Genomic DNA, 27,416 nt, shown 5'->3' with positions numbered 1-27,416 from the left:
AGCCGTGTTCCGTTCGACAAATCCCCAAAAGTATCCGAAATGTTCGTAGAAACATTTCAAATGTTTTTTATAATCAATCCTCAGGTTGTCTTTAACAAACATAATCGATAATATTTCCTATCGGACCATAATGTCACGCCCTGACCATTGTTTGCTTTGTATGTTTTATGTTTTGGTTGGTCAGGGTGTGATCTGTGTGGGCATTCTATGTTGTATGTCTGGTTTGTCTATTTCTATGTGTTTGGCCTGATATGGTTCTCAATCAGAGACAGGTGTTTTGCGTTGTCTCTGATTGGGAACCATATTTAGGTAGCCTGTTTTGTATTGTGGGTTGTGGGTTAATGTCTATGTTAGTTGCTTTTGTCAGCACATTTCTTATATAGCTTCACGTTCGTTGTTCGTTTATTGTTTTGTATAGTTTGTTCAGTGTTCTCTGTTTATTAAATTCATGATGAACACATACCACGCTGCATTTTGGTCCTCCGATCCTTCTAACTACTCCTTAGATGAGGAGGAAGACGAACGTGACACATAACCTATTCTTTAAGAGAGAAACGGAAAATGGGGAGCCCCTCTCTCGCACGTAGGAACTATTCCCAGGACACTTGACTAGTTTTGAAGAAACTCGTTCATTTTTCAAAATAAAAGCCTGAAACTATGTCTAAAGCCTGGTCACAGCCTGAGGAAGCCATTGGAAAAGCAATCTGGTTGATACCCCTTTAAATGGAGGTTAGACGGGCCAGGAAACAAAGATTTAAAAAAAAAGAATATATCACCTCCGGGTTACTTTTTCTCAGGATTTCGCTTGCAGAATAAGTATTATTTTTCTCAGAGACAATTTGACAATTTGACAGTTTCGGAAACTTTGGAGTGTTTTCTATCCTAATCTGTAAATTATATGCATATTCTACGATCTGGGCCAGAGAAAATGTCCGTTTACGTTGGGTACGTTATTTTTTTTAAATTATAATAATCTGACCCCTAGCGCTAAGAAGAATGGGTCTAATCCATCTGACCCAGAAGTTTTTTTAGGGTCAAGTTTATTAAGGAGCTCCTCTAGTTCCTCGGACTCAGTGACCGCCTACAGGGAGAAACTTTGTAGCGGGGGAGGGGGAAAAGAGGGAGGAACATCGTGACTAGTCACATTAGAAGGGGTGGGAGATGAGGAAATATTGGATGGCCGAGCAGGCATGGCTGAGTCAAATAGGAATCCTGACTTAATGAAGTGGTGATTAACTGTTTTCCAGATCTTCTTGTGGTTAGACCCACAGAGAGAGAACTGCTCCTTAAGGTAACTTTGACCTTCCGGATAGCCTGAATGCACTTATTTCTCATTTGCCTTTATGAGAGCCAGTCAGCCTGAGTACGTGTGTGCCGAGTAACTCTGCAAGATCACAGTCGAACCAGGGGCTAAACTTGTTTTTAATTCTCATTTTCTATATGGGGGCGTGTTTGTTAACAATACCACTGAAAATATCAAAAAAGAAGGTCCAAGCGTCTTCGACAGAGGGGGATCAGGCTGATTCTATACCAATTTACAGAGGCCAGGTCATGAAGGAAGGCTTGTTTTACAAAGCGTCTATGACAAATCGGGACAGGTTAGCAGCCATTACGAGCACAGGCTGTAAAACAGTGATCACTAAGGTCATTACAGAAAACACCAGACTGATACCTCTCAGGATTATTTGTGAGGATAACATCTAGGAGAGTATCCTTTTCTGGGTGTTTGGAGTCATACCTTGGAATAGAAGCCAGATGGAAACCACTCCTCAGTAAAAGGCACTTGACAGCCCCATTGGAGTTTACCAAAAAGCACCTAAAGACTCTTAGACCATGAGAAACAAGATTCTATAGTCTGATGAAAACAAGATTGAACTATTTGGCCTGAATGCCAAGCTTCACATCTGGAGGAAACCTGGCACCATTCCTACAGTATGGTTTCTTTAAAAGTGCTTTCCTCACCATCTTAAATAAGCATGCCCCATTCAAAAAATGTAGAACTAGGAACAGATAGATATAGCCCCTTGTTCACTCCAGACCTGACTGCCCTTGACCAGCACAAAAACATCCGGTGGCGTACTGCATTAGCATCGAATAGCCCCCGCGATATGCAACTTTTCAGGAAAGTTAGGAAACAATATACACAGGCAGTTAGGAAAACAAAAGTCCAAAAGACACTGTAAAGTCCATGGAGAATAAGAGCACCTCCTCCCAGCTGCCCACTGCACTGAGGCTAGGAAACACTGTCACCACCGATAAATCAGCGATAATTGAAAATTTCAATAAGCATTTTTCTACGGCTGGCCATGCTTTCCACCTGGCTACCCCTACCCTGGTCAACAGCCCTGCACCCCCCACAGCAACTTGCCCAAGCCTCCCCCATTTCTCCTTCACCCAAATTCAGATAGCTGATGTTCTGAAAGAGCTGCAAAATCTGGACCCCTACAAATCAGCTGGGCTATCCAATCTGGACCCTCTCTTTCTAAAATGATCCGCCGAAATTGTTGCAACCCCTATTACTATTACTACCCCTATTACTGTTCAACCTCTCTTTCGTATCGTCTGAGATCCCCAAAGATTGGAAAGCTGCCGCGGTCATCCCCTTCTTCAAAGGGGGAGACTCTCTAGACCCAAACTGCTACAGACCTATATCTATCCTACCCTGCCTTTCTAAGGTCTTCGAAAGCCAAGTTAACAAACAGATCACCGACCATTTCGAATCCCACCGTACCTTCTCCGCTATGCAATCTGGTTTCCGAGCTGGTCATGTGTGCACCTCAGCAACACTCAAGGTCCTATACGATATCATAACCTCCATCGATAAGAGACAATACTGTGCAGCTGTATTCATCGATCTGGCCAAGGCTTTCGACTCTTTCAATCACCACATTCTTATCGGCGGACTCAACAGCCTTGGTTTCTCAAATGACTGCCTCGCCTGGTTCACCAACTACTTCTCAGACAGAGTTCAGTGTGTCAAATCGGAGGGCCTGTTGTCCGGACCTCTGGCAGTCTCTATGGGAGTGCCACAAGGTTCAATCCTTGGCCCAATCCTTGCACCAGGAACAGTGAAATGCTTTTTCAAGAAGCAGCTCAAAATCACGTCTGTAGCTGTGTGTAAATCAATAGCTTTAGCTGTGTGGAAATGTGTCATTGTCCATCTCTCCAATCCATTTTTTTCTCCCTCTCTCCTTCCACAGATCTTCTTCATAGAGTCGCTGTGTGACGACCCAGAGATCATTGCTGAGAATATCAAAGTATGTTTCTGTTTCTATTAAATGTACTGCTCTTGCCTGTGAGTGTGTGTGTCTGTGTGTACTGATCTCTCTCTCGTGTGTGTGTGTGTGTGTGCGTGTGTGTGTGTGTGTGTGTGTGTGTGTGTGTGTGTGTGTGTGTGTGTGTGTGTGTGTGTGTGTGTGTGTGTGTGTGTGTGTGTGTGTGTGTGTGTGTGTGTGTGTGTGTGTGTGTGTGTGTGTGTGTGTGTGTGTGTGTGTGTGTGCAGCAAGTGAAGCTGAGCAGTCCAGACTACGCGGGTTGTGATAAAGAGGAGGCGGTCGCTGACTTCCTCAAGAGGATTGAGTGTTACAAAGTTACATACATATCCCTGAACGACGAGAAGGACAGGTAACGCATACACACACACACAGGACTCTGACACCTCTCTCCCCCTCCTCTTTCTCTCCTCTTTCTCCTCCCCTCTAGGAGTTTGTCGTATATTAAGATCTTCAACATAGGCAGCAGGAATCTAGTGGATTGGGTAAAGGGATCTAACATCTCTCTCCCTGCTCCTCCCCTCCCCCATTTATTTTTCTCCCCCCTCCCATCCTCTCTCCCCTCTTCTAGGAGTCTGTCATATATAAAGATCTTTAATGTTGGCAGCAGGTATCTGGTGAACCGTGTGCAGGACCACATCCAGAGTCGTATTGTTTATTACCTGATGAACATACATGTAGCGCCGCGGTTCATCTACCTGACCCGCCACGGAGAGAGTGAACTCAACCTTGTGGGACGCATTGGAGGAGACTCTGGCCTGTCCCCACGCGGTAACAAGGTAGGAGACTGGTCTGTCCCCAGAAGGAACCAAGGTAGGAGGCTGGTCTCTAAACAAGGTAGAGTCTGGAGTCGGTCCCTAGGAGGAACCCGGGTAGGAGACTGGTCTGTCCTCAGTAGGAAACAAGGCCGGAGACTCTGGTCTGTCCCCAGGAGGAAACAAGGTAAGAGGCTGGTCTGTAACCAAGGTGGGAGTCTGGGGTCGGTCCCTAGGAGGAAACCGGGTAGGAGACTGGTCTGTCCCCAGGAGGAAACAAGGCCAGAGACTCGGGTCTGTCCCCAGGAGGAAACAAGGCAGGATACTGTCCTATCCACAGGAGGAAGCAACGTGACGTGACGGTCCCCAGTCCGGGGCCTCCGGCTACGGTCCCCAGTCCGGGGTCTCCGGCGACGGAACATAGAGCTGGCTCAATACGTCCTGGCTGGATGCCCATTCTATCCCGGCAAATGCGAGGAGCTGGAATAGAGCGCACCGGGCTAAGAATGCGAACTGGAGACACCGTGCGCATCTCTGCATAACACGGTGCCTGACCAGTTACACCCTCCCCACGGCAAGCACGAGGAGTTGGCTCAGGTCTCCAACCTGACTCAGCCAATACCCTCGTGTGCCCCCCCCCCCCCAATTTTTTTTTATTGGGGCTCCCTCTCGCGCTTCCGTGCTAGTTGTGTCCCCTCATATCGTCGCCGTTCCTCCTGCTCGTTTCTACCTGCCTCCATGGCAGAGTCCTGTCCCCTCGGTACTTCTCCTCGTAGTATCGCCGTTCCGCATTCGCTGACTCTATCTCCTCCTTAGAAAGGCGATACTCCCCCGGCTGTGTCCAGGGTCCTGCTCCATCCAGTATCTCCTCCCAGGTCCATTTCCCCATTAAATGCTGCTCCTCCTTTTCACACTGCTTGGTCCTTTTTTGGTGGGTTCTTCTGTCACATTCGTCGTATTGAGGAGAGCAAGGCGCCACGTGATATGAATACATACTTATTTTAATGAAGAATAAACACTTAACAAAGTAACAAAACGAACGTGAAGCTATATAAACCGAGTGCTGACAGGCAACTACACATAGACAAGAAACCAAAATGGAAAATGGCAACCTAAATAGGATCCCCAATCAGAGACAACGATAAACAGCTGTCTCTGATTGGGAACCAATTCAGTCCACCATTGACCTACAATATGCCTAGACTAACAAACACCCAATGACATACAAAAACCCTAGACAAGACAAACAAGCATACCCAGCCTCGTCACACCACACCTGACCTGACCAAAATAATACAGAAAGCATAGATAACTAAGGTCAGGGCGTGACAACAATATAGTTGGGAAGACATGTTCGATGTACCGATTCCATGGCACATGGTTTATGAACTGATACACAAAACAATGCTTGATTCAAAAAGTTTTAAATTTAAATGATTATACAAAATTCTTGCAACCAATGGCATGTTATATATATGGGGGATACCACCATCCCAGCTCTGCAGATTTTGCTGCGAAGAGACAGAATCATTAGATCATTTGTTTTGGTACGTGGCTTGTTGTGTGCATATGTGGCTTGTTTTTTGTCGAAGGCTCAGGAATGGCTGAAGAGTTGCAACATTTACCTGGAGCGAATTCTGCAAAGGTCACTGGGTGATTTAAAAAGTCATAGTCACTCAATCAATAATATAATAAAACATTTTCTCTTTTATTTAGAATCAGTAGAATCTTTGAGACTAGAAAGGTTCAGAATGTTTGTGAAACAGCACAGTTGAAAAATATATGGCAAATAGAAATCAAAACTGGATGGTGTTCACAGATAGATGGGAGGGGTTGAGTGGAGCTGAAGGATGGGACTAAAATAAAATAAAAGATAACTATTGTAACATATATACTGTGTCCGTAAAATGTATATAGTATGTACAAGCCTAACACGGAACTAAACCGGCTGCGTGCGTGCGCCATTGTGCGAAATCGTGCATACATGTATTTTGTCCCCCCACACCAAACGCGATCACGACACGCAGGTTAATATTATGTATAATATTGAAACAAACTCATAACCAATTATATTAATTTGGGGACAGGTTGAAAAGCATTAAACATTTATGGCAATATAGCTAGCTAGCTTGCACTTGCTTGCTAATTTGTCCTATTTAGCTAGATTGCTGTTGCTAGCTAATTTGTCCTGGGATATAAACACGAGTTCTTATTTTACCTGAAATGCACAAGGTCCTCTACTCCACCAATTAATCCACACATAAAACAGTCAACCGAATCGTTTCTAGTCATCTCTCATCCTTCCGGGCTTTTTCTTCTCTTGACTTTATATTGTGATTGGCAACTTTCATAAATGAGGTGCATTACCACCACTGACCTCATTCATCTCCAGTCACCCACGTGGGTAAAACCAATGAGGAGATGGCACATGGCTACCTGCTTCTATAAACCAATGAGGAGATGGGAGAGGCAGGACTTGCAGCGCGATCTGCGTCAGAAATAGAACTGACTTCTATTTTAGCCCTTGGCAACGCAGACGCTCGTTGGCGCGCGCGAGCAATGTGGGTGAAATAATTGAATAATATAGATTTCTACATTTATTTTGCAACGCTCATGCATGCAACGAGAGTGGTGTTGTCAGCCTGTAAGTGTTGTTGTCCATTAGTTTACTCCAATTAGGGGAAAATATATACACTGCTCAAAAAAATAAAGGGAACACTTAAACAACACAATGTAACTCCAAGTCAATCACACTTCTGTGAAATCAAACTGTCCACTTAGGAAGCAACACTGATTGACAATAAATTTCACATGCTGTTGTGCAAATGGAATAGACAAAAGGTGGATATTATAGGCAATTAGCAAGACACCCCCAATAAAGGAGTGGTTCTGCAGGTGGTGACCACAGACCACTTCTCAGTTCCTATGCTTCCTGGCTGATGTTTTGGTCACTTTTGAATGCTGGCGGTGATTTCACTCTAGTGGTAGCATGAGTCTACAACGCACACAAGTGGCTCAGGTAGTGGAGCTCATCCAGGATGGCACATCAATGCGAGCTGTGGCAAGAAGGTTTGCTGTGTCTGTCAGCGTAGTGTCCAGAGCATGGAGGCGCTACCAGGAGACAGGCCAGTACATCAGGAGACGTGGAGGAGGCCGTAGGAGGGCAACAACCCAGCAGCGAGACCGCTACCTCCGCCTTTGTGCAAGGAGGAGCAGGTGGAGCACTGCCAGAGCCCTGCAAAATGACCTCCGGCCACAAATGTGCATGTGTCTGCTCAAACGGTCAGAAACAGACTCCATGAGGGTGGTATGAGGGCCCGACGTCCACAGGTGGGGGTTGTGCTTACAGCCCAACACCGTGCAGGACGTTTGGCATTTGCCAGAGAACACCAAGATTGGCAAATTCGCCACTGGCGCCCTGTGCTCTTCACAGATGAAAGCAGGTTCACACTGAGCATGTGACAGACGTGACAGAGTCTGGAGACGCCGTGGAGAACGTTCTGCTGTCTGCAACATCCTCCAGCATGACCGATTTGGGGGTGGGTCAGTCATGGTGTGGGGTGGCATTTCTTTGGGGGCCGCACAGCCCTCCATGTGCTCGCCAGAGGTAGCCTGACTGCCATTAGGTACCGAGATGAGATCCTCAGACCCCTTGTGAGACCATATGCTGGTGCGGTTGGCCCTGGGTTCCTCCTAATGCAAGACAATGCTAGACCTCATGTGGCTGGAGTGTGTCAGCAGTTCCTGCAAGAGGAAGGCATTGATGCTATGGACTGGCCCGCCCGTTCCCCAGACCTGAATCCAATTGAGCACATCTGGGACATCATGTCTCACTCCATCCACCAACGCCACGTTGCACCACAGACTGTCCAGGAGTTGGCGGATGCTTTAGTCCAGGTCTGGGAGGAGATCCCTCCGGAGACCATCCGCCACCTCATCAGGAGCATGCCCAGGCATTGTAGGGAGGACATACAGGCACGTGGAGGCCACACACACTACTGAGCCTCATTTTGACTTGTTTTAAGGACATTACATCAAAGTTGGATCAGCCTGTAGTGTGGTTTTCCACTTTAATTTTGAGTGTGACTCCAAATCCAGACCTCCATGGGTTGATAAATTTGATTTCCATTGATAATTTTTGTGTGATTTTGTTGTCAGCACATTCAACTATGCAGTGTATATTTACCCCCCAAAATATGGGGAATTGGAAATGATGCAGACAATTACATTGATGGAAGTGACAATCGATCAGCAATATTAATGCTGATCTACCCACTAAGAAAAAATATTTAAAAAAGTAGGATACTGGTCTGTCCCTAGGAGGAAACAAGGTAAGATATTGGGGTCTGTCCCGAGGAGGAAACAAGGTAGTGTGGTGTGTGTAGTTTGCCAGTGCTCTAGGAGGGTACATGCGTAGCCAGTGTATCAGTCCAAATGTGTGTGTGTGTGTGTGTGTGTGTGTGTGTGTGTGTGTGTGTGTGTGTGTGTGTGTGTGTGTGTGTGTGTGTGTGTGTGTGTGTGTGTGTGTGTGTGTGTGTGTGTGTGTGTGTGTGTGTGTGTGTGTGTGTGTGTGTGTGTGTGTGTGTGTGTAGTTTGTTAGTGCTCTAGGACAGGGTTTCCCAACCCTTTCCTCTGGCTCCCCCAGACGTTCCACATTTTTGTTTTAACCCTAAACTGGCACACTTGATTCAATTAGTCAAAGACTTGCTGAAAAAAAAGTGATACATCCAGGTTGGGAAACCCAGATCTCTGAATCCCTGTGTATCAGAGATCTAAAGGTGTGTTTTTGCATACCTGCGTGCATGTGTGTTTGTGTAGTTTGCCAGTGCTCTAGGAAGGTACATGCGTAACCAGCAGTGGAGGCTCCTCAGAGGAGAAAGGGGAGGACCATCCCCTTTTCATAAAAAATATAAATATTGATACACTTAAAAAGTTATCCTTTTTAGATAAAGCTACACTAAATATATTCACGTCACCAAATAATTGATAAAAAAACTGTTTTGCCATGAAGTTCTACTGTACAGTAGCCTCAACAGCACTCTGTAGGGTAGCACCATTGTATAGCCGGAGGACAGCTAGTTTCTGTCTTCTTCTGGGTACATTGACTTCAATACAAACGGAAGAAGCTCATGGTTCTCACTCCCTTCCATAGACTTACACAGTAATTCTGACAACTTCCGGAAGACGTCGAATCAAAATCAAATAGAGGGTGTACATGTGCTTATTTTTGTCCTGTTTCACACATGTACAAATGTGTAAACTATAAAAGTGTGTGTTGTGAAATGGAAATGTGTTTTTGAATATCCCACTCACCCTGAGACACCCTTAGAGAGTGGGGTCACAGCCAGGGATCAGCAATTGCTGACGACTCTGGAGCAATTAGAGCTAAGTGCCTTGCTCAAGGGCAGATCGACAGATTTTTCATCTAGACAGATTTTTCATCTAGACAGATTTTTCATCTAGACAGATTTTTCACCTTTTAGGGTTAAAACAAAAATGTCTGGGGTGGCCCGCATAACCAGTGTATCAGAGATCTAAAGTGTGTGTGCGTGCGTGCGTGCGTGTGTGTAGTTTGCCAGTGCTCTAGGAGGGTACATACGTAGCCAGTGTATCAGAGATTTGAAGGTGTGGACCAGCCACATGAAGAGAACCATCCAGACAGCTGAGGGTCTGGGAGTCCCCTACGAACAGTGGAAGGCCCTCAACGAGATAGACGCAGTAAGTGTGTGTGTGTGTGTCTTTTTGTGTGTGTGTGTGTGTGTGTGTGTGTGTGTGTGTGTGTGTGTGTGTGTGTGTGTGTGTGTGTGTGTGTGTGTGTGTGTGTGTGTGTGTGTGCGTCTGCGTGTGCGTGTGCGTGTGCGTGTGCGTGTGTACCAAGCAAAAGAGCAGTAACTGCTCATAGAGTGAAACTGAGAAGAATTACTTAAAAGTTGTTTTATTGTCCAGCAAAACGAATTGTAGGGAGATCATTGGAGATGTGGTTATCAGTTGTCTTACTATGAGGTTATTTTTTATTCATATTAACCCTGACCTCTAACATGACCTTTGACCCTAGACGGCAGTTACTGCCTTCTAGCTTGGTACACTCACTGGAAAATGTTCGCTTTTTTTTGTTGACACAAACTTGTGTTGATATATGTCTGTCATCTAGTTTGATACTTGTATTAGCAAAGAACAAGAAATTATACCAAGGTAAACCGTAGACACTGCAGCCCAAAACTCAGTGAAAGCAAGGTAAAAGGCAGTAACTGATGTGAGTGATGGCAGTTAATGTCTATTTCCTTGGTTTCACTAACTTTTTGCCGTTACTGCAAACACGACCCCCCATTTTCTCCACATCACAATGGAGGCAGGACATTTTTCCACATGATATAACATGTATTTAATGTATACAAAATGTAAAAAAAAATTTGACCAAATGTGCAGTTACTGCTCTTCTTCTTGGTCGGGCAGTATAACCCTCTCCTCTGTCTTATCTGTCAGGTTGTGTGTGTGTGTGTGTGTGTGTGTGTGTGTGTGTGTGTGTGTGTGTGTGTGTGTGTGTGTGTGTGTGTGTGTGTGTGTGTGTGTGTGTGTGTGTGTGTGTGTGTACCTCTCTTCTTTCCTGTTTGTCAGGAGGGGGTGGGGTGTATGTGTAACCTCTCTGTCCTGCATGTCAGGGTGTGTGTGAGGAGATGACCTATGAGGAGATCCAAGACCACTACCCAGAAGAGTTTGCACTGAGAGACCAAAACAAGTACCGTTACCGCTACCCCAAGGGAGAGGTGAGGAGTGAGAGTATAATGTTTCTATACCTTGTGTATGCTGTGTGTGTGTACAATGTGTATATAATGTGTATACTGTGTATAGTAATGTGTATACCGTGTTTGGACTTCTTGGCGTAACTGTTAAGGTGTTGGCTTGACAGTCGCTGGATCCAGGTTTGACTCCCAGTCGGGACTACCTCCCGAATTCGCTACAATAAACTTCCATTGTCGGTTTCGTTGATACTGACTCTAATTTACAACATTTTAGCTATAACTCCTGAGTCCATTGAAAAGGATCAGCTTGAGCAAAGTAAGGTGTAGAATCACTGATCTACAAATAATATCCCCAGCAAAATACAAAAGTGCCCTAATTTTGAAAGCGTTCCACAGGGATGCTTGCCCTGTGCGTCCCACAGCTGGGTAAAGTGGGCTGGATGTCCTTTAGGTGGTAGACCATTCTTGATACACACAGGAATCTGGTGACCGTGAAGAACCCAGCAACATTGCAGTTCTTGACACAAACTGGTGGCACCTACCACCATGCCCCGTTCAAAGACACGCTTTTTGTCTTTCCCATTCACCCTTTGAATGGCACACATACACATTCCATGTCTCAATTGCCTCAAGCTTAAAAATCCTTCATTATTAACCTGTTTCCTCCCCTTAATTGAGAGGATTTAATAAATAAGGGATACACGTTTTCACCTGGATTCACCTGGTCAGTCTATGTCATGGAAAGAGCAGGTATTTTTTATGATTTTTAGACTCAGTGAATATAATGTGTGTCAAATGTGTGTTTTTCAGTCCTATTTGTATTTATTAAGGATCCCCAATAGCTGTTGCCAAGGCAGTGAAATGGGCTACTTTCTCATGTGAATTAATGAGGAGCACACCTCAATTGAAACTGTTGTTAGAAAATCATTGTAAATTGACAAGTTGAAACATAGCCTAATAGCGTGCCTTGGTTTGAGGCCAGCGCACGTTAACTGTTCTGTTGAGTCACAATCACATTTTGGAACTGTGAGTGCAATCTAACATCATGCACATAAAAAAACTCCCTCTGGGGCGACAGAGATATTTGGAACTCACGCATGAAAAGGTTAAACACCCTCTGTGTTCTGTTAGACAGGTAACTCTTTATCCACAATATAGCTGGGGGTGTAAAGCCATAAAATGCAAGTTTTTACAACAGCAGACTATGATCGATAATGTCAAAAGCCGCACTGAAATCTAACAAAACAGCCCCCACAGTCTTGTTATCATCAATTTCTCTCAGCCAATCATCAGTCATTTGTGTAAGTGCTGTGCTTGTTGAATGTCCTTCCCTATAAGCGTGCTAAAAGTCTGTTGTCAATTTGTTTACTGTAATATAGCATTGTATGGTCAAACACGACCAAGGGTTGGAAACAGGCTGATTAGTCGGCTATTTGAGCCAGTAAAGGGGGTTTAAGTATTCTTACGTAGGGGAATGACTTTTGATTCCCTCCAACCCTGAGGGCGCACAGTTTCTAGTCGGGTTAAATTGAAGATATAGCAAGTAGGAGTGGAAATATTATTATTATTATCCTCAGTAATTTTCCAACCAAGTTGTAGGAACCCGGTGGCTTGTCATTGTTGATAGACAACAATCCTTTTTCCACCTCTTCCACACTCACTTTACGGAATTAAAAATTACAATGCTTGTCTTTCATAATTTGTTCGGATATACTTGGCTGTGTAGTGTGAGTGTTTGTGGACTTGGTGCAGTGCTTGGAACCAGTGACCATAGGGTTAGGGTGCATTGTGTGTAGATATCATGTCTGTATAATCAGACCAATTGACTTTTTCCAAATTTTGGAACATTACAACAGTATTTTAAAATATTTTTTTTGTTGCAAATTTTTAACAAATAAAAACAGAAAAACCTTATTTACATAAATATTCAGACCCTTTGCTATGAGAAATTGAGCTCAAGTGCATAATTTTTCCATTGATCATCCTTGATGTTTCTACAACTTGATTGGAGTCTACCTGTGGCACATTCAATTGATTGGACATGATTTGGAAAGGTACACACCTGTCTATATAAGGTCCCACAGTTGATAGTGCATGTCAGCGCAAAAACCAAGCCATGAGGTCGAAGCAATTGTCCGTAGAGCTCCGAGACAGGATTGTGTCGAGGCACAGATCTGAGGAAGGGTACCAAAATATTTCTGCAGCATTGAAGGTCCCCAAGAACATAGTGGCCTCCATCATTCTTAAATGTAAGAAGTTTGAAACCACCAAGACTTTTACTAGAGCTGGCCGCCCAGCCAAACTGAGCAATCGGGGGAGAAGGGCCTTGGTCAGGGTGAACAGGAACCTAACGGTCAGTCTGACAGAGCTCTAGAGTTCCTCTATGGAGATGGGAAAACTTTCGAGAAGGACAACCATCTCTGCAGCACTCCACAAATCAGGCCTGTATAGTAGAGTGGCTAGATGGAACACACTCCTCAGTAAAAGGTACACGAGAGCCCGCTTTGAGTTTGCCAAAAGGCACCTAAAGACTCTCAGACCATGAGAAACAAAATTCTCTGGTCTGATGAAACCAAGATTGAACTATTTTGCCTGAATGCCAAGCATCACGTCTGGAGGAAACCTGGCATCATCCCTACAGTGAAGCATCGTGGTAGCAGTATCATGCTGTGGGGATGTTTTTCAGCGGCAGGGACTGGGAGACTAGTCAGGATCGAGGGAAAGATGAAAGGAGTAAAGTACAGAGAGATCCTTGATGAGAACCTGCTCCAGAGCACTCAGGACCTCAGACTGGGGCGAAGGTTCACCTTCCAACAGGACAACAACCCTAAGCACACAGCCAAGACAACGCAGAGTGGTTTCAGGACAAGTCTTTGAATGTCCTTGATTGGCCCAGCCAGAGCCCGGACTTGAACCCAATCAAACATCTCTGGAGAGACCTGAAAATAGCTGTGCAGCAACGCTCTCCATCCAACCTGACATAGCTTGAGAGGATCTGCAGAGAAGAATGGGAGAAATTCCCCAAATACAGGTGTGCCAAGCTTGTAGCGTCATTGTCATTTCTACTCCCGCTCCCCCTCTCCGGTGTTCAACGTCGCCGATTTACTGACCACCGGTCCTGGCAAGCATTATTACGTGCACATGGCATCAATCATTATGCGCACCTGCTCCTCATGATGAGGCACACCTGGACTCCATTTACTCACTCATTACATCCCCTATATCTGGTACTCACTTAGGTTTATTTCCCAGGCAGTATTGATGTTGTTTCATATCCGTACTCTACTCTTGTTTCTTGTATTGTTCCATGTTTTGTTTATTTTTAAACTCACCACCTGCACTTGCTCCCGACTCCCAGCGTCTACGTTACAGAATACTGCCTCAACAAATGGAAGTAGCAGGAAATCAGGACATCTAATCGGACGGTCGACGAACAGGGATACCTACTTCGTCAACACCATGACCAGCTGGCGCATCTGGGGAAGGCTATGGAAGAGGTTCTTCGCAGTCTTCAACGTCTCAAATATATCCGAGAGGCAAGCGGAGGATACTCTACCACCAGTCAATCTAGCAAGCGAGCGCACCAGTATATTCAGCAGTCCACCCAGGTCAGCAATGACCATTTGTCCCTCCCGGATAAATATGATGGAAACCCATCTAAATGCTGTGGCTTCCTACTCCAGTGCTTCGTCTATTTTGCACACCAGATGGGAGTCCCCACCACTGAGAGGTCTAAGGTTGCCATGGTTATTTCTCTGCTGACTGGATGGGCATTGGAGTGGGTTACGACCATCTGAGAGAGAGGAGAGGAGGAGCTGACTTCACATGAGGGCGTTCATGGCTCTGTTAAGGGTTTCTTCAATCATCCACCAGAGGGCAGAGAGGGGGGTGAGAGCCTATTCCAACTATGGCAGGATGACCAGACCGCTGCCGAGTACGTGCTCCCCTTCCGCACTGTAGCAGCATTCAGCGGATGGAATGAGTCAGTGCTCCATACGTTATTCAGAAGAGCACTGTGCGAGAAAGTCCAGACGGAACTGGCATGTCGTGACGACAACCTCTCCTTGGACGCACACATTGCGATGGCCATCCGTCTGGATAACCTACTTCGGGAGCATTTGTACCCTCATCGCTTCTCTCCCTCCCTCAGTAACCACACTGTATCAGAGCCTGAACCCAAAGAGATATAGGTCACACGCCTCCCGCGCTACTGAACGACATAGACGGAAACAGCTGGTGCTCTGTCCCTATTGTGGTCAAGGATGGCACCAGGTTCAGCAGTGTGTCCCATCTCTGGTTTCACGAGAGCAGAGGGACTGTCACGTGATCATCCACCTCCTAGGGCAGGTGTCAGTATCCCATCTTCATAATTTTCTGCCAAACCCTTTTTAGTGTTGATCACACTAGCTGGCTGTCCCTCATGTACTGTTTCTACAGCGCTACTGGATTCTGGTGCTGAGGGGAACTTGACCAGACCCTTTCCTCCTCTTTGAACATCACCTCATACACGCTCTCCTCACCGTTTTTGATTCAAGCCCTGGATAATCGAACACTAGGATCTGGAACCATTACACACATCACCACACCACTTACCCTCTCCGTGGAGTCCACTCATCAGTAAAACATTCCTTGCTTCATAATTAGTACTCCAGCTGACAAGATTATCCTCGGCACCCGATGGCTCCAGCGCCATAACCCCACCATCTCATGGTCGAGGATGAAAATCATGGACTGGGCACCCGATTGCTGAAGGACCTGCCTTCCCTCTCGAGTCGTAGCCCATGTGGTCTGGGACGTAGATGCGGACATTCGCAAGGCTCTGGAGAGGGAGCCCGCACCCACTACCTGGCCTTCTGAGCGCATCTACGTTCCCACGGGGATAAGGGATAAGATGTTGATCTGGGCGCACACATACCTCACCACTGGACACTCAGGTATCACTCGCACTATTCACTCCATCTCTGAGAAATACTCATGCCGATACCACGACGGCCCTCAAAGAACTTCACTGGACTTTAACCTTTCACTGCTACCAAACCCGGATCCGGGATCCCCCCCATCACAAAAGCTGACTAGCATAGCCTAGCCTAAAGCTACAGGGATATCATATAATAAGATGTTCATGAAATCACAAGTCCAAGACACCAAATGAAAGATACAGATCTTGTGAATCCAGCCATCATTTCCGATTTTTTTAATGTTTTACAGGGAAGACAAAATATGTATTTCTATTAGCTAACCACCATAGCAAAAGACACAACTTTTTTTTGTCCACCATTTTTCCCTGCATAGGTAGCCATCACTAATTCGACCAAATAAAGATATAAATAGCCACTAACCAAGAAAAAACTTCATCAGATGACAGTCTGATAACATATTTATTGTATAGCATATGTTTTGTTAGAAAAATGTGCATATTTCAGGTATAAATCATAGTTTACCATTGCAGCCACTATCACAAAACTCACCAAAGCGACTAGAATAACTCAAGAGAGCAACGTGTATTACCTAATTACTCATCATAAAACATTTCTTAAAAATACACAGCGTACAGCAATTGAAAGACACAGATCTTGTGAATCCAGACAATATTTCAGATTTTCTAAGTGTTTTACAGCGAAAACACAAGATAACGTTATATTAGCTTACCACAATAGCAAACATCACAACAGCATTGATTCAAGCAAAAACATAGCGATTAGTATAAGTCACCAAAGGATATTAATTTTTTCACTAACCTTCTCAGAATTCTTCAGATGACAGTCCTATAACATCATATTACACAATGCATATAGAGTTTGTTCGAAAATGTGCATATTTAGTGGCACAAATCGTGGTTATACAATGAGAATAGTGGGCAAAACTTAAACAATCTGTCCGGCGCCATCTTGGATTAGCACCTATTCTAATCGAAAACTATTCATAAACTTGACTAAAAAAATACAGGTTGGACAGCTAATGAAAGATAAATTTGTTCTTAACCTCTAACGAGCCTCTACCCCGGGTCCGGGATCACCCCCCACCCCCCCACACACTGATTAGCATAGCTAGCATAGCTTCACAAGTAGATAGTAGCATCTAAATATCATTAAATCACAAGTCCAAGACACCAGATGAAAGATACAGATCTTGTGAATAAAGCCACCATTTCAGATTTTTTAAATGTTTTACAGGGAAGACAAAATATGTAAATCTATTAGCTAAACACGTTAGCAAAATACACCACTTTTCTAACTCCATCAGTTTCTTACTACTTCAGGTGCTATCACCAATTCGGCTAAACTAAGATATTGATAGCCACTAACCAAGAAAAAACATCTTCAGATGACAGTCTGATAACATATTTATGGTATAGGATAGGTTTTGTTAGAAAAAAGTGCATATTTCAGGTAGAAATCACAGTTTACAATTGCACCGACCATCACAAGACGACTAGAATTACTATAGAGAGCAACGTGTATGACCAATTTACTCTTAATAAAACATTTCATAAGAATAGACAAAGCATAGCAATGGAAAGACCCAGATCTTGTGATTCCAGACAATATTTCAGATTTTCTAAGCGTTTTACAGCGAAAACACAATAAATCGATAAGTTAGCATACCACATGTGAAAACGTTACCAGAGCATCGATTCCAGCCAAAGAGCGCTATAACGTAATCACCGCCAAAATATATTAATTTTTTCACTAACCTTCTCAGAATTCTTCCGATGACACTCCTGTAACATCATTTTACAACATACATATACAGTTTGTTCGAAAATGTGCATATTTAGCCATACAAAACCGTGGTTACACAATGAAAATACTAGGAAATCAAGCCTCAAAATGTCTGACGTCATCTTTCAGAGTGATCTAGTTTAATTGAAAGCTAATCATATACTTGACTAAAAAATACAGGGTTGACAGGAATCGAAAGACAAATTAGTTCTTAATGCAATCGCTATGTTAGATTTTTAAAATTAACGTTACTAGACATATAGTGTGCGTCGCAGCCAGACCAGTGCCTGCAAAAGTGGCGCGCAAACACTATGACATTTTTCCACATAAATACGTAATAACATCATAAATAGTTCCTACTTTTGGACGAGCTTCCATCAGTATCTTGGGCAATGTGTCTTTTCTTCAAAAGAATAGTTGCTTTGTTGTAAAACGTCCTCTTCACCTTTGGAACTAGCTGCTACCATTAGCTATGTCGCACACACATGTCCAAATCCTCAAACTAGATACAAAGGAAATTCAGAAAAATAGCACTATACTCGCATAAACTGATATAAATCGGTTTCAAATAACATCGTTATGATGTTTCTAACACCTATATTTAATTAAATTACAGACGGATACATCTCTGGTCGATAACTGAGCGTTCCAAAATTTCATCCTGACTTCTTGCCAGGCGCCGTGACGAACGAGACAAAGAAAGGTACTCTCGTTCCATCCGGCTTTATAACCTCGGACAGCTACGCAGACAGACCATTCCACTTCTCATTGGTTACTGACATCCAGGGGAAGGCGGGTGCAGTTCAATTCCAGCCATAGGATATACACAGGCTTTAAAACTGAACCCAGATCAGAGGATAATTCTCAGACCTTCGCAAGTCATGTCAGGATTTTTGCTGTAGAGGGAGTTCTGGGTCACCCACAGACATAATTCAAACGGTTTTAGAAACTAGACAGTGTTTTCTATCCAATATTAGTAAGGATATGCATATTGTACGATCAAGAATTGAGCAATAGGCCGTTTAATTTGGAGACCAAAATATGCTAATGCGGAACAGCACCCCCTATAGTTGCAAGAAGTTAATGCAATCGCGGTGTTAGATTTTTAAAATTAACGTTACTAGACATACAGTGTGCGTTACAGCCAGACCAGTGCCGCAATAACGGCGACCAAACACTTTTACATTTTTCCACATAAATACGGAATAACATCATAAATAGCTCTTACTTTTGGACGAGCTTCCATCAGAATCTTGGGCAAGTTGTCCTTTGTCCAAAAGAATCGTTGCACGGTTGTAAAACGTCCTCTTCACCTCTGGAATTAGCAGCTAACAATAGCTATGTCGCACAGACATGCCCAAATGGCCAAAGTGCAATACTAAAGAAATACCGAGAATAGCAATATACTCGCATAAACTGATATAACTCGGTTTAAAATAACTTCGTTATGATGTTTCTAACACCTATATCGAATTAAATTACAGACGGACATATCTAAGGCCGATAACTGAGCGTTTCAAAATGCTATCCTGAGGTCTTGCGTTGCGTAATGGCGGAAGTCGAAAAGAGAGCGCACTTCGTTCCTTGCCCTTTTATAAGCTCTGAGAAATACATAGAAACACCATTCCACTTCTCATTGGTTACTGACATCCAGGGGAAGGCGGGTGCAGTTCATGTCGACCCATAGGACACATACAGAGCTTTAAACTGATCTGAGAACAGAGTCTAGTTTTCAGACCTTCGCAGTTCCTGTCATGCATTTCGCTCCAGAATGAGTTCTGTTCCACCCACAGACATAATTCAAACGGTTTTAGAAACTAGAGATTGTTTTCTATCCAATAGTAATAATAATATGCATATTGTACGAGCAAGAATTGAGTACGAGGCAGTTTAATTTGGGAACGCTAAATGTCGAAGTTGAAACAGCACCCCCTGTAGTGTCAAGAAGTTTTTATGCAAACTGGAAACCACATATCCCGAGGCCACAAATATTGTAGCTGAGGATTTTAACAAGAATGTAAGCTTTCTGACAATATCAGATATGTCTATGTTTTGGGAAATGTTCTTGTTACTTACAACCTCATGCTAATCGCATTAGCCTACGTTGGCTCAACCATCCTGCAGGGGACCCACCAATCCTGAAGAAGTTTTAAATTAACAAAGCAAATTTGACTGTAGTACTCGTGTTGCTAAAACCCTCGACCACTGCTACTCCAACTTCCAGGATGCCTGCAAAGCCCTCCCCAGCCCTCCCTTCGGCAAATCTGATCATGACTGCATTTTGCTCCTCCCTTCCTATCGACAGAAACTCAAACAGGAAGTACCCGTGCTAAGGACTATTCAACGCTGGTCTGACCAATCGGAATACACGCTTCAAGATTGTTTTGATCACACGGACTGGGATATGTTCTGGGTAGCCTCCAAGAATAACATTGACAAATACACTGATAAGGTGAATGAGTTAATCAAGAAAACCTCCCCTAACCAGAAACTGTGGATAGATGGCAGCATTCGCGCAAAACTGAAAGCGTGAACCATCGCATTTAACCATGTTAGGTGCTACCAAGGACAGTGGGCTCTCCTTCTCCGTGACCGACGTGAGTAACACATTTAAGCGTGTTCACCCTCGCAGACTGCCGGCCCAGATGGCATCTTAAGCCGCGTCTTCAGAGCATGCTCAGACCAGCTGGCTGGAGTGTTTACGGACATATTCAATCTCTCCCTATCCCAGTATCTCCCTATCCCCACATGCTTCAAGATGCCCACCATTGTTCCTGTACCCAAGAAAGCAAATGTGACTGAACTAAATGATCATCTGTTACCATGAAGTGCTTTGAGAGACTAGTCAAGGATTATATCACCTCTACCTTACCTGACACCCTAGACCCACAATTTGTTTTCCGCCCCAATAGATCCACTGCCCTATCCCCTCTGGACAAGACAATTATACCTATGTAAGAATGCTGTTCATTGACTATAGCTCAGCATTCAACACCATAGTACCCTCCAAACTCATCATTAAGCTCAAGGCCCTGGGTTTGAACCCAGCCCTATGCAACTGGGTCCTGGACTTCCTGACGGGCCGCCCCCAGGTGATGAAGGTAGGAAACAACACCTCCACTTGCTGATCCTCAACACTGGGGCCCCACAAGGATGCCCCCTCTGTACTCCCTGTTCATCCATGACTGCGTGGCCACAAAAACTCTCACCCAATGTCAACAAAACAAAGGAGCTGATCGTGGACTTCAGGAAACAGCAGAAGGAGCACCCCCCTATCCACGTCAACAGGACCACAGTGGAGAAGGTAGAAAGCTTCAAGTTCCTCAGCGTACACATCACTGACAAACTGAAATGGTCCACCCACACAGACAGTGTGGTGAAGAAGGCGCAACATTGCCTCTTTTGGCTTGGCACCTAAAACCCTCACAAACTTTTACAGATGCACAATTGAGAGCCTCCTGTCGGGCTGTATCACCACCTGGTATGGCAACTGCACCGCCCGCAACCACAGGGCTCTCCAGAGGGTGGTGCGATCTGCCCGACGCATCACCGGCGTCAAACTGCCTGCCCTCCTGGACACCGACAGCACTCGATGTCACAGGAAGGCCAAACAGATCATCAAGGACAACAACCACCTGAGTCGCTGCCTGTTCACATCACTATCATCCGGAAGGCGAGGTCAGTACAGGTGCATCAAAGCTGGGACCGAGAGACTGAAAAACAGCTTCTATCTCAAGGCCATCAGACTGTTAAATAGCCATCACTAGCACATTCGAGGCTGCTGCCCTATAGACCTGAAATCACTGGCCACTTTTAATAATGTTTACATATTTTGCATTACTCATCTCATATATATACAGTATATCACAAAAGTGAGTACACCCCTCACATTTTTGTAAATATTTGAGTATATATTTTCATGTGATAACACTGAAGAAATGACACTTTGCTACAATGTAAAGTAGTGAGTGTACATCTTGTATAACAGTGTACATTTGCTGTCCCCTCAAAATAACTCGACACACAGCCATTAATGTCTAAACCGCTGGCAACAAAAGTGAGTACACCCCTAAGTGAAAATGTCCAAATTGGGCCCAATTAGCCATTTTCCCTCCCTGGTGTCATGTGACTTGTTAGTGTTACAAGGTCTCAGGTGTGAATGGGGAGCAGGTGTGTTAAATTTGGTGTCATCGCTCTCACACTCCCTCATACTGACTGGTCACTGGAAGTTCAACATGGCACCTCATGGCAAAGAACTCTCTGAGGATCTGAAAAAAAGAATTGTTGCTCTACATAAAGATGTCCTGGGCTATAAGAAGATTGCCAAGACCCTGAAACTGAGCTGCAGCACGGTGGCCAAGACCATACAGCGGTTTAACTGGACAGGTTCCACTCATTAACAGGCCTCGCCATGGTCGACCAAAGAAGTTGAGTGCACGTGCTCAGCGTCATATCCAGAGGTTGTCTTTGGGAAATAGACGTATGAGTGCTGCCAGCATTGCTGCAGAGGTTGAAGGGGTGGGGGGTCAGCCTGTCAGTGCTCAGACCATACACCGTATACTGCATCAAATTGGTCTGCATGGCTGTCGTCCCAGAAGGAAGCCTCTTCTAAAGATGATGCACAAGAAAGCCCGCAAACAGTTTGCTGAAGGCAAGCAGACTAAGGACATGGATTACTGGAACCATGTCCTGTGGTCTGATGAGACCAAGATAAACTTATTTGGTTCAGATGGTGTCAAGCGTGTGTGGCGGCAACCAGGTGAGGAGTACAAAGACAAGTGTGTCTTGCCTACAGTCAAGCATGATGGTGGGAGTGTCATGGTCTGGGGCTGCATGAGTGCTGCCGGCACTGGGGCGCTACCGTTCATTGAGGGAAACATGAATGCCAACATGTACTCTGACATACTGAAGCAGAGCATGATCCCCTCCTTTCGGAGACTGGGCCACAGGGCAGTATTCCAACATGATAACGACCCCAAACACACCTCCAAGATGACCACTGCCTTGCTAAAGAAGCTGAGGGTAAAGGTGATGGACTGGCCAAACATGTCTCCTATTGAGCATCTGTGGGTCATCCTCAAACGGAAGGTGGAGGAGTGCAAGGTCTCTAACATCCACCAGCTCCATGATGTCGTCATGGAGGAGTGGAAGAGGACTCCAGTGGCAACCTGTGAAGCTCTGGTGAACTCCATGCCCAAGAGGGTTAAGGCAGTGCTGGAAAATGATGGTGGCCACACAAAATATTGACACTTTGGGCCCAATTTGGACATTTTCACTTAGGGGTGTACTCACTTTTGTTGCCAGCGGTTTAGACATTAATGGCTGTGTGTTGAGTTATTTTGAGGGGACAGCAAATTTACACTGTTATATGAGCTGTACACTCACTACTTTACCTTGTAGCAAAGTGTCATTTCTTCAGTGTTGTCACATGAAAAGATATACTCAAATATTTACAAAAATGTGAGGGGTGTACTCACTTTTGTGATATACTGTAAATATATACTGTATTCTATCCTATTCTACTGTATCTTAGTCTATGCCGCTCTAAAATTGCTCGTCCAAATATTTATATATTTGTAATTCCATTCCTTTATTTTAGATTTGTGTGTATTGTTGTGAAATTGTTAGATTATACTGCACTGTTGGAGCTACAAACACAAGCATTTTGCTACAACTGCAATAACATCTGCTAAACACGTGTATGTGACAAATAACATTTCATTTGATTTGAACTTTGTGGCAACAGTTTTGGAATTGCCCTTTCCTGTTTCAGCATAACAATGCCCACGTGCACAAAGCAATCACCCAACATCAGTGCCCAACCTCACTAATGTTCTTGTGGCTGAATGGAAGCAAGTCACTACAGCAATGTTCCAACATCTAGTGAAAAGCCTTCCCAGAAGAGTGGAGGCTGTTATAGCAGAGTGGACCAACTCAATATTAATGCCCATGATTTTGGAATGAGATGTTAGACAAGCAGGTGTCCACATTCTTTTGGCCATGTAGTGTATAATGTATGTATAATGTGTGTATCGTGTGCGTGTGTGTGTCTGTGTTTACAATGTTCATATATAATGTGTTTATAATGTGTGTGTGTGTGTGTCAGTCGTATGAGGACCTGGTGCAACGTCTGGAGCCGGTGATCATGGAACTAGAGAGACAGGAGAATGTTCTGGTGGTGTGCCATCAGGCTGTCATGCGCTGTCTGCTAGCTTACTTCCTTGATAAGAGTGCAGGTAAGACGGCCTAACCACAATCCCATAGCCTCAGACACTACACTACTACTATACTATATACTACTATCACACAGCTTGGGAACCTTTGGAACTCTGTCAGTGTTGAAATTATCCATCTGTCAGTCAGAAGAAATGTTTGAGTTCTGTATCCCCATCTCTCTCTCTCCTCTTTCTCTACTCCCCTCTTAACTTTCTCCACTCTTCTCCCATCTCTCTCTCCCTCCAGCGGAGTTGCCATATCTGAAGTGTCCTCTCCACACGGTGCTGAAACTCACCCCAGTTGCTTACGGTCGGTCTCTTTCTCTCTCTTTCTCTCCCTATGAGTATTTAAGTAGAAATATTTAACAATGATAATGTTAATTGATATACTAATCAGCTGTAGCCCTGGGGTCTCTATTTTTTTCTCAGGTTGTAAGGTTGAGTCCATCTTCCTCAACATTGAAGCAGTCAACACACACAGAGACAAACCAGTGGTGAGCCAACACACTCGCACACACTACATATAAAGTTCCCATTTCCAAATCAAACCCTCGTACCGCCTCATATGTACTAAAAGTGACTAGCAGCAACCTACTCCTGGCTTAACAGCCTTGAACTGTCAGAAAATCTCATTTGTGGATCATACTTAAGCCCCTCTGGTTGTCAGGAGAGCCAATGCAGTGATGTCCCCACACCAAGCCCCACCTCGAACAAAATCCTGCAGGACCTCACCAAACTTAGTTTGCAGGTACACACACACAAACACACACACATCATCACACCTTCTCTTTCTCTCCGTCTGTCTTCAGAATGTTGACGTGGACAGAGAACCAGAGGAGGCACTACTGACAGTCCCAGACCACATATAGAGGAGCAGAGGGAGGAGAGGATGAGAGAGGGTCGACTGATGGTCCCAGACGACATCTGGAGGAGGAGAGGAGAGCTACGATATTGCGACACAATACGAGGAGAACCAATGAAGAGACACCGTTGCCGTAGAGACTGAAGTGAAGGAATAAGAGAGACAGCTGGGAAATGGAGTTTAAAGGACCAGACTACATGAACCCGACATCTTTAATCCTCTGTCTAAACGGTGCTAGAAAAAAATGCAACATCTCTCTCAGTGGAACCCTGTTAGTGACAGTAGAATGAAGTGAATTCATTAATTTGTCTGTCTGTGTGTTAGGATCATGTGTCTGTGTATTAGGATCATGTGTCTGCCTATATGTTAGGATCATGTTGTCCAGGATTTCACAAACTCGATCCTCAGGACCCCAAGGAGTGCAAATGTAGGTTTTTGCCCTAAACAGCTGATTCAAATAATCAACTAATCATTAAGCTTTGATAATTTGAATCAGTGTTAGGGCAAAAAACAAAATGTGCACCCCTTGGGGTTCTGAGGACCAAGTTTGGGAAACGCTGATGTAGTCTATCATGATCATCTAGTCTGTCTATGTGTTAGGATCATGTAGTCTGTCTGTGTGTTAGAATCATCTAGTCTGACCATCATCATCATACACTGGGGTAATACTGCGCTCTGGTCTGGTCCATATTTCCATGCGTGTCCGTGTGTCCATGTGTGTGTTGTTAGCATGTAGTGTGTGTTGTTTGCAAGTGGTGTGTCATGTAAAAGGTGTGACTGATTGAGGCTGGGATTCATTCTGAGGTGCGTTGTAGAGCGCTTGACATTTAAAGGTAGTTTTTGATTACCTTTAATTTAGAAATCTGCAGTGTTTACCATCAATGTGATTTCCGCGGGATGTGCAAAATTGCCTTTAAAAGGGTGCATCGTGGACAGTGCTCCCCTTACGGAAAAAACACATGAACTCACATGTGACATTGCATATGTGAAATTGTGTCACATGTGATGATGTGGATTTTCACATCAAATAAAATTTTATTGGTCACATACACATATTTAGCAGATTTTATTGTGGGTGTAGCGAAATACTTGTGTTGCCAGCTCAAACAGTGCAGTAATATCAAACAATTCACAACAACACACACAAATCTAAAAGAATGGAATTGAGAAATATATAAATATTAGGAGGAGCAATGTTGGAGTCCGGAGTGTGTGTGTGTACCAGTCAACAGTACCAGTCAAAAGTTTGGACACACCTACTCATTCAAGAGTTTTTCTTTATTTTTACTATTTTCTACATTGTAGAATAACAGTGAAGACATCAAAACTATGAAATGACATATTAAATCATGTAGTAACCAAAAAAGTGTTAAACAAATCAAAATACACAACTGGTCTGTCACCTTCCCCATTATCTCCAGTGTCTGTTTCTAGTTCCTGTTTTCTAGTTTTCCCGGTTTTGACCATTCTGCCTGCCCTGACCCTGACTCTGATCTGGATTACTGACATCTGCCTGCCCTTGACCTGCCGTTTTGCCTGCCCCCCTGTTCTATTAATACATATTTGTTACTTCGACACTATCTGCATCTGGGTCCTCCCTAAAATGTGTTACGGTCAAAAGTTTTAGAACACCTACTCATTCAAGGGTTTTTCTTTATTTTGACTATTTTCTAAATTGTAGAATAATGGCCTCCACAATCACCCGACCTCAACCCAATTGAGATGGTTTGGGATGAGTTGGAACACAGAGTGAAGGAAAAAGAGCCAACAAGTGCTTAGCATATGTGGGAACTCCATCAAGACTGTTGGAAAAGCATTCCAGGTGAAGCTGGTTGAGAGAATGCCAAGAGTGTGCAAAGTTGTCATCAAGGCAAAGGGTGGCTACTTTGAAGAATCTAAAATATTAAATATATTTTGATTTGTTTATTTTTTGGGGTAACTACATGATTCCATATGTGTTATATCATAGTTGTGATGTCTTCACAATTATTTTACAATGTAGAAGAAAGAAAAACCCATAAATGAATAGGTGTGTCCAAACTTTGGACTGGTACCAGTCAGAAGTTTGGACATGCTTAATGTAAATGATGCCTTTCAAAGTAAAATATTCAGAATTATATTTGACACCTGGGTTTTCACATGTGCAAATGTTGTCACATGTGCAGTGTCATGGTATCACATGTTGAAATTTTGCATCCCATGTTCTCACATTTATTTCACATTGAGATCATTTACTCACGTGCCCACATGCAGTTTGATGTTATTACATGTTATCACATTAACTTCACATAAATCACGTGTACACATGTGAAATTCATGTGTTTTTTCTGTAAGGGTTTTTAACTCACCTTGGATTGAATATTTATCTGAGTATTTTATTGTTAAAAAATGAAATGTCTCTGACTGACTTTTCTGGACCTTTCTTCCCGACATTTAAAGGTCCCTAAGCTTCTGCGCATGAGCAGGATTCTCTACTTGATGCACAGTCTCTGCTCAACTTTAGAGAACAGGCTACTCTGGCGATTGGTGTTGATTTAATAAACTTAGTTCAAAGCTGAATCAATTCCTGCAAGATCACAAAATTATAGTATTCTACATAACAAAATGTAATCTTATAGTTCTACTAGTGCAATTAGTTAATCATTACCAGCGACCATGTGCACACACACACACCTCTGGGGCCGGAGTCCCTGCCATCCAGGACCTCTAACCCATTTCTGGGTTAGGGTTAACCCTAACCCAGAAATGTTTCAAATAGTCCAGCCACAGACTGTTCTTTCTACAATCGCATGGCAATCGGTACCAATGCACCAAGTCTGGAACGCATTCAACATTGTTGACTATGATGTC

At 44.0% G+C, this 27,416-nt stretch overlaps 1 protein-coding gene across 2 annotated transcripts in view; it reads left to right on the top strand.

Moving 5' to 3' along the window:
- LOC139534250 (6-phosphofructo-2-kinase/fructose-2,6-bisphosphatase-like) overlaps positions 1-26,969 on the top strand; it is an 82,254-nt gene extending 55,285 nt beyond the window's left edge. For both annotated transcript variants that reach the window (XM_071333249.1, XM_071333250.1), the window contains 9 exons: positions 3,201-3,257; positions 3,503-3,624; positions 3,844-4,051; positions 9,599-9,745; positions 10,687-10,791; positions 23,596-23,725; positions 23,952-24,014; positions 24,134-24,198; positions 24,514-26,969. In XM_071333249.1, the coding sequence (XP_071189350.1) occupies positions 3,201-3,257; positions 3,503-3,624; positions 3,844-4,051; positions 9,599-9,745; positions 10,687-10,791; positions 23,596-23,725; positions 23,952-24,014; positions 24,134-24,198; positions 24,514-24,573 (957 nt within the window). In that variant the 3' untranslated portion in view covers positions 24,574-26,969. The remainder of the gene's footprint in view (positions 1-3,200; positions 3,258-3,502; positions 3,625-3,843; positions 4,052-9,598; positions 9,746-10,686; positions 10,792-23,595; positions 23,726-23,951; positions 24,015-24,133; positions 24,199-24,513) is intronic.
- Positions 26,970-27,416: the final 447 nt, after the last annotated feature.

Source organism: Salvelinus alpinus, chromosome 11 (genome assembly GCF_045679555.1).
Source record: "Salvelinus alpinus chromosome 11, SLU_Salpinus.1, whole genome shotgun sequence".
Lineage (NCBI taxonomy): Eukaryota > Metazoa > Chordata > Actinopteri > Salmoniformes > Salmonidae > Salvelinus > Salvelinus alpinus.
The sequence above is the reverse complement of the archived record's forward strand: the minus strand, read 5'-3'. Positions and strand labels throughout refer to the sequence as shown.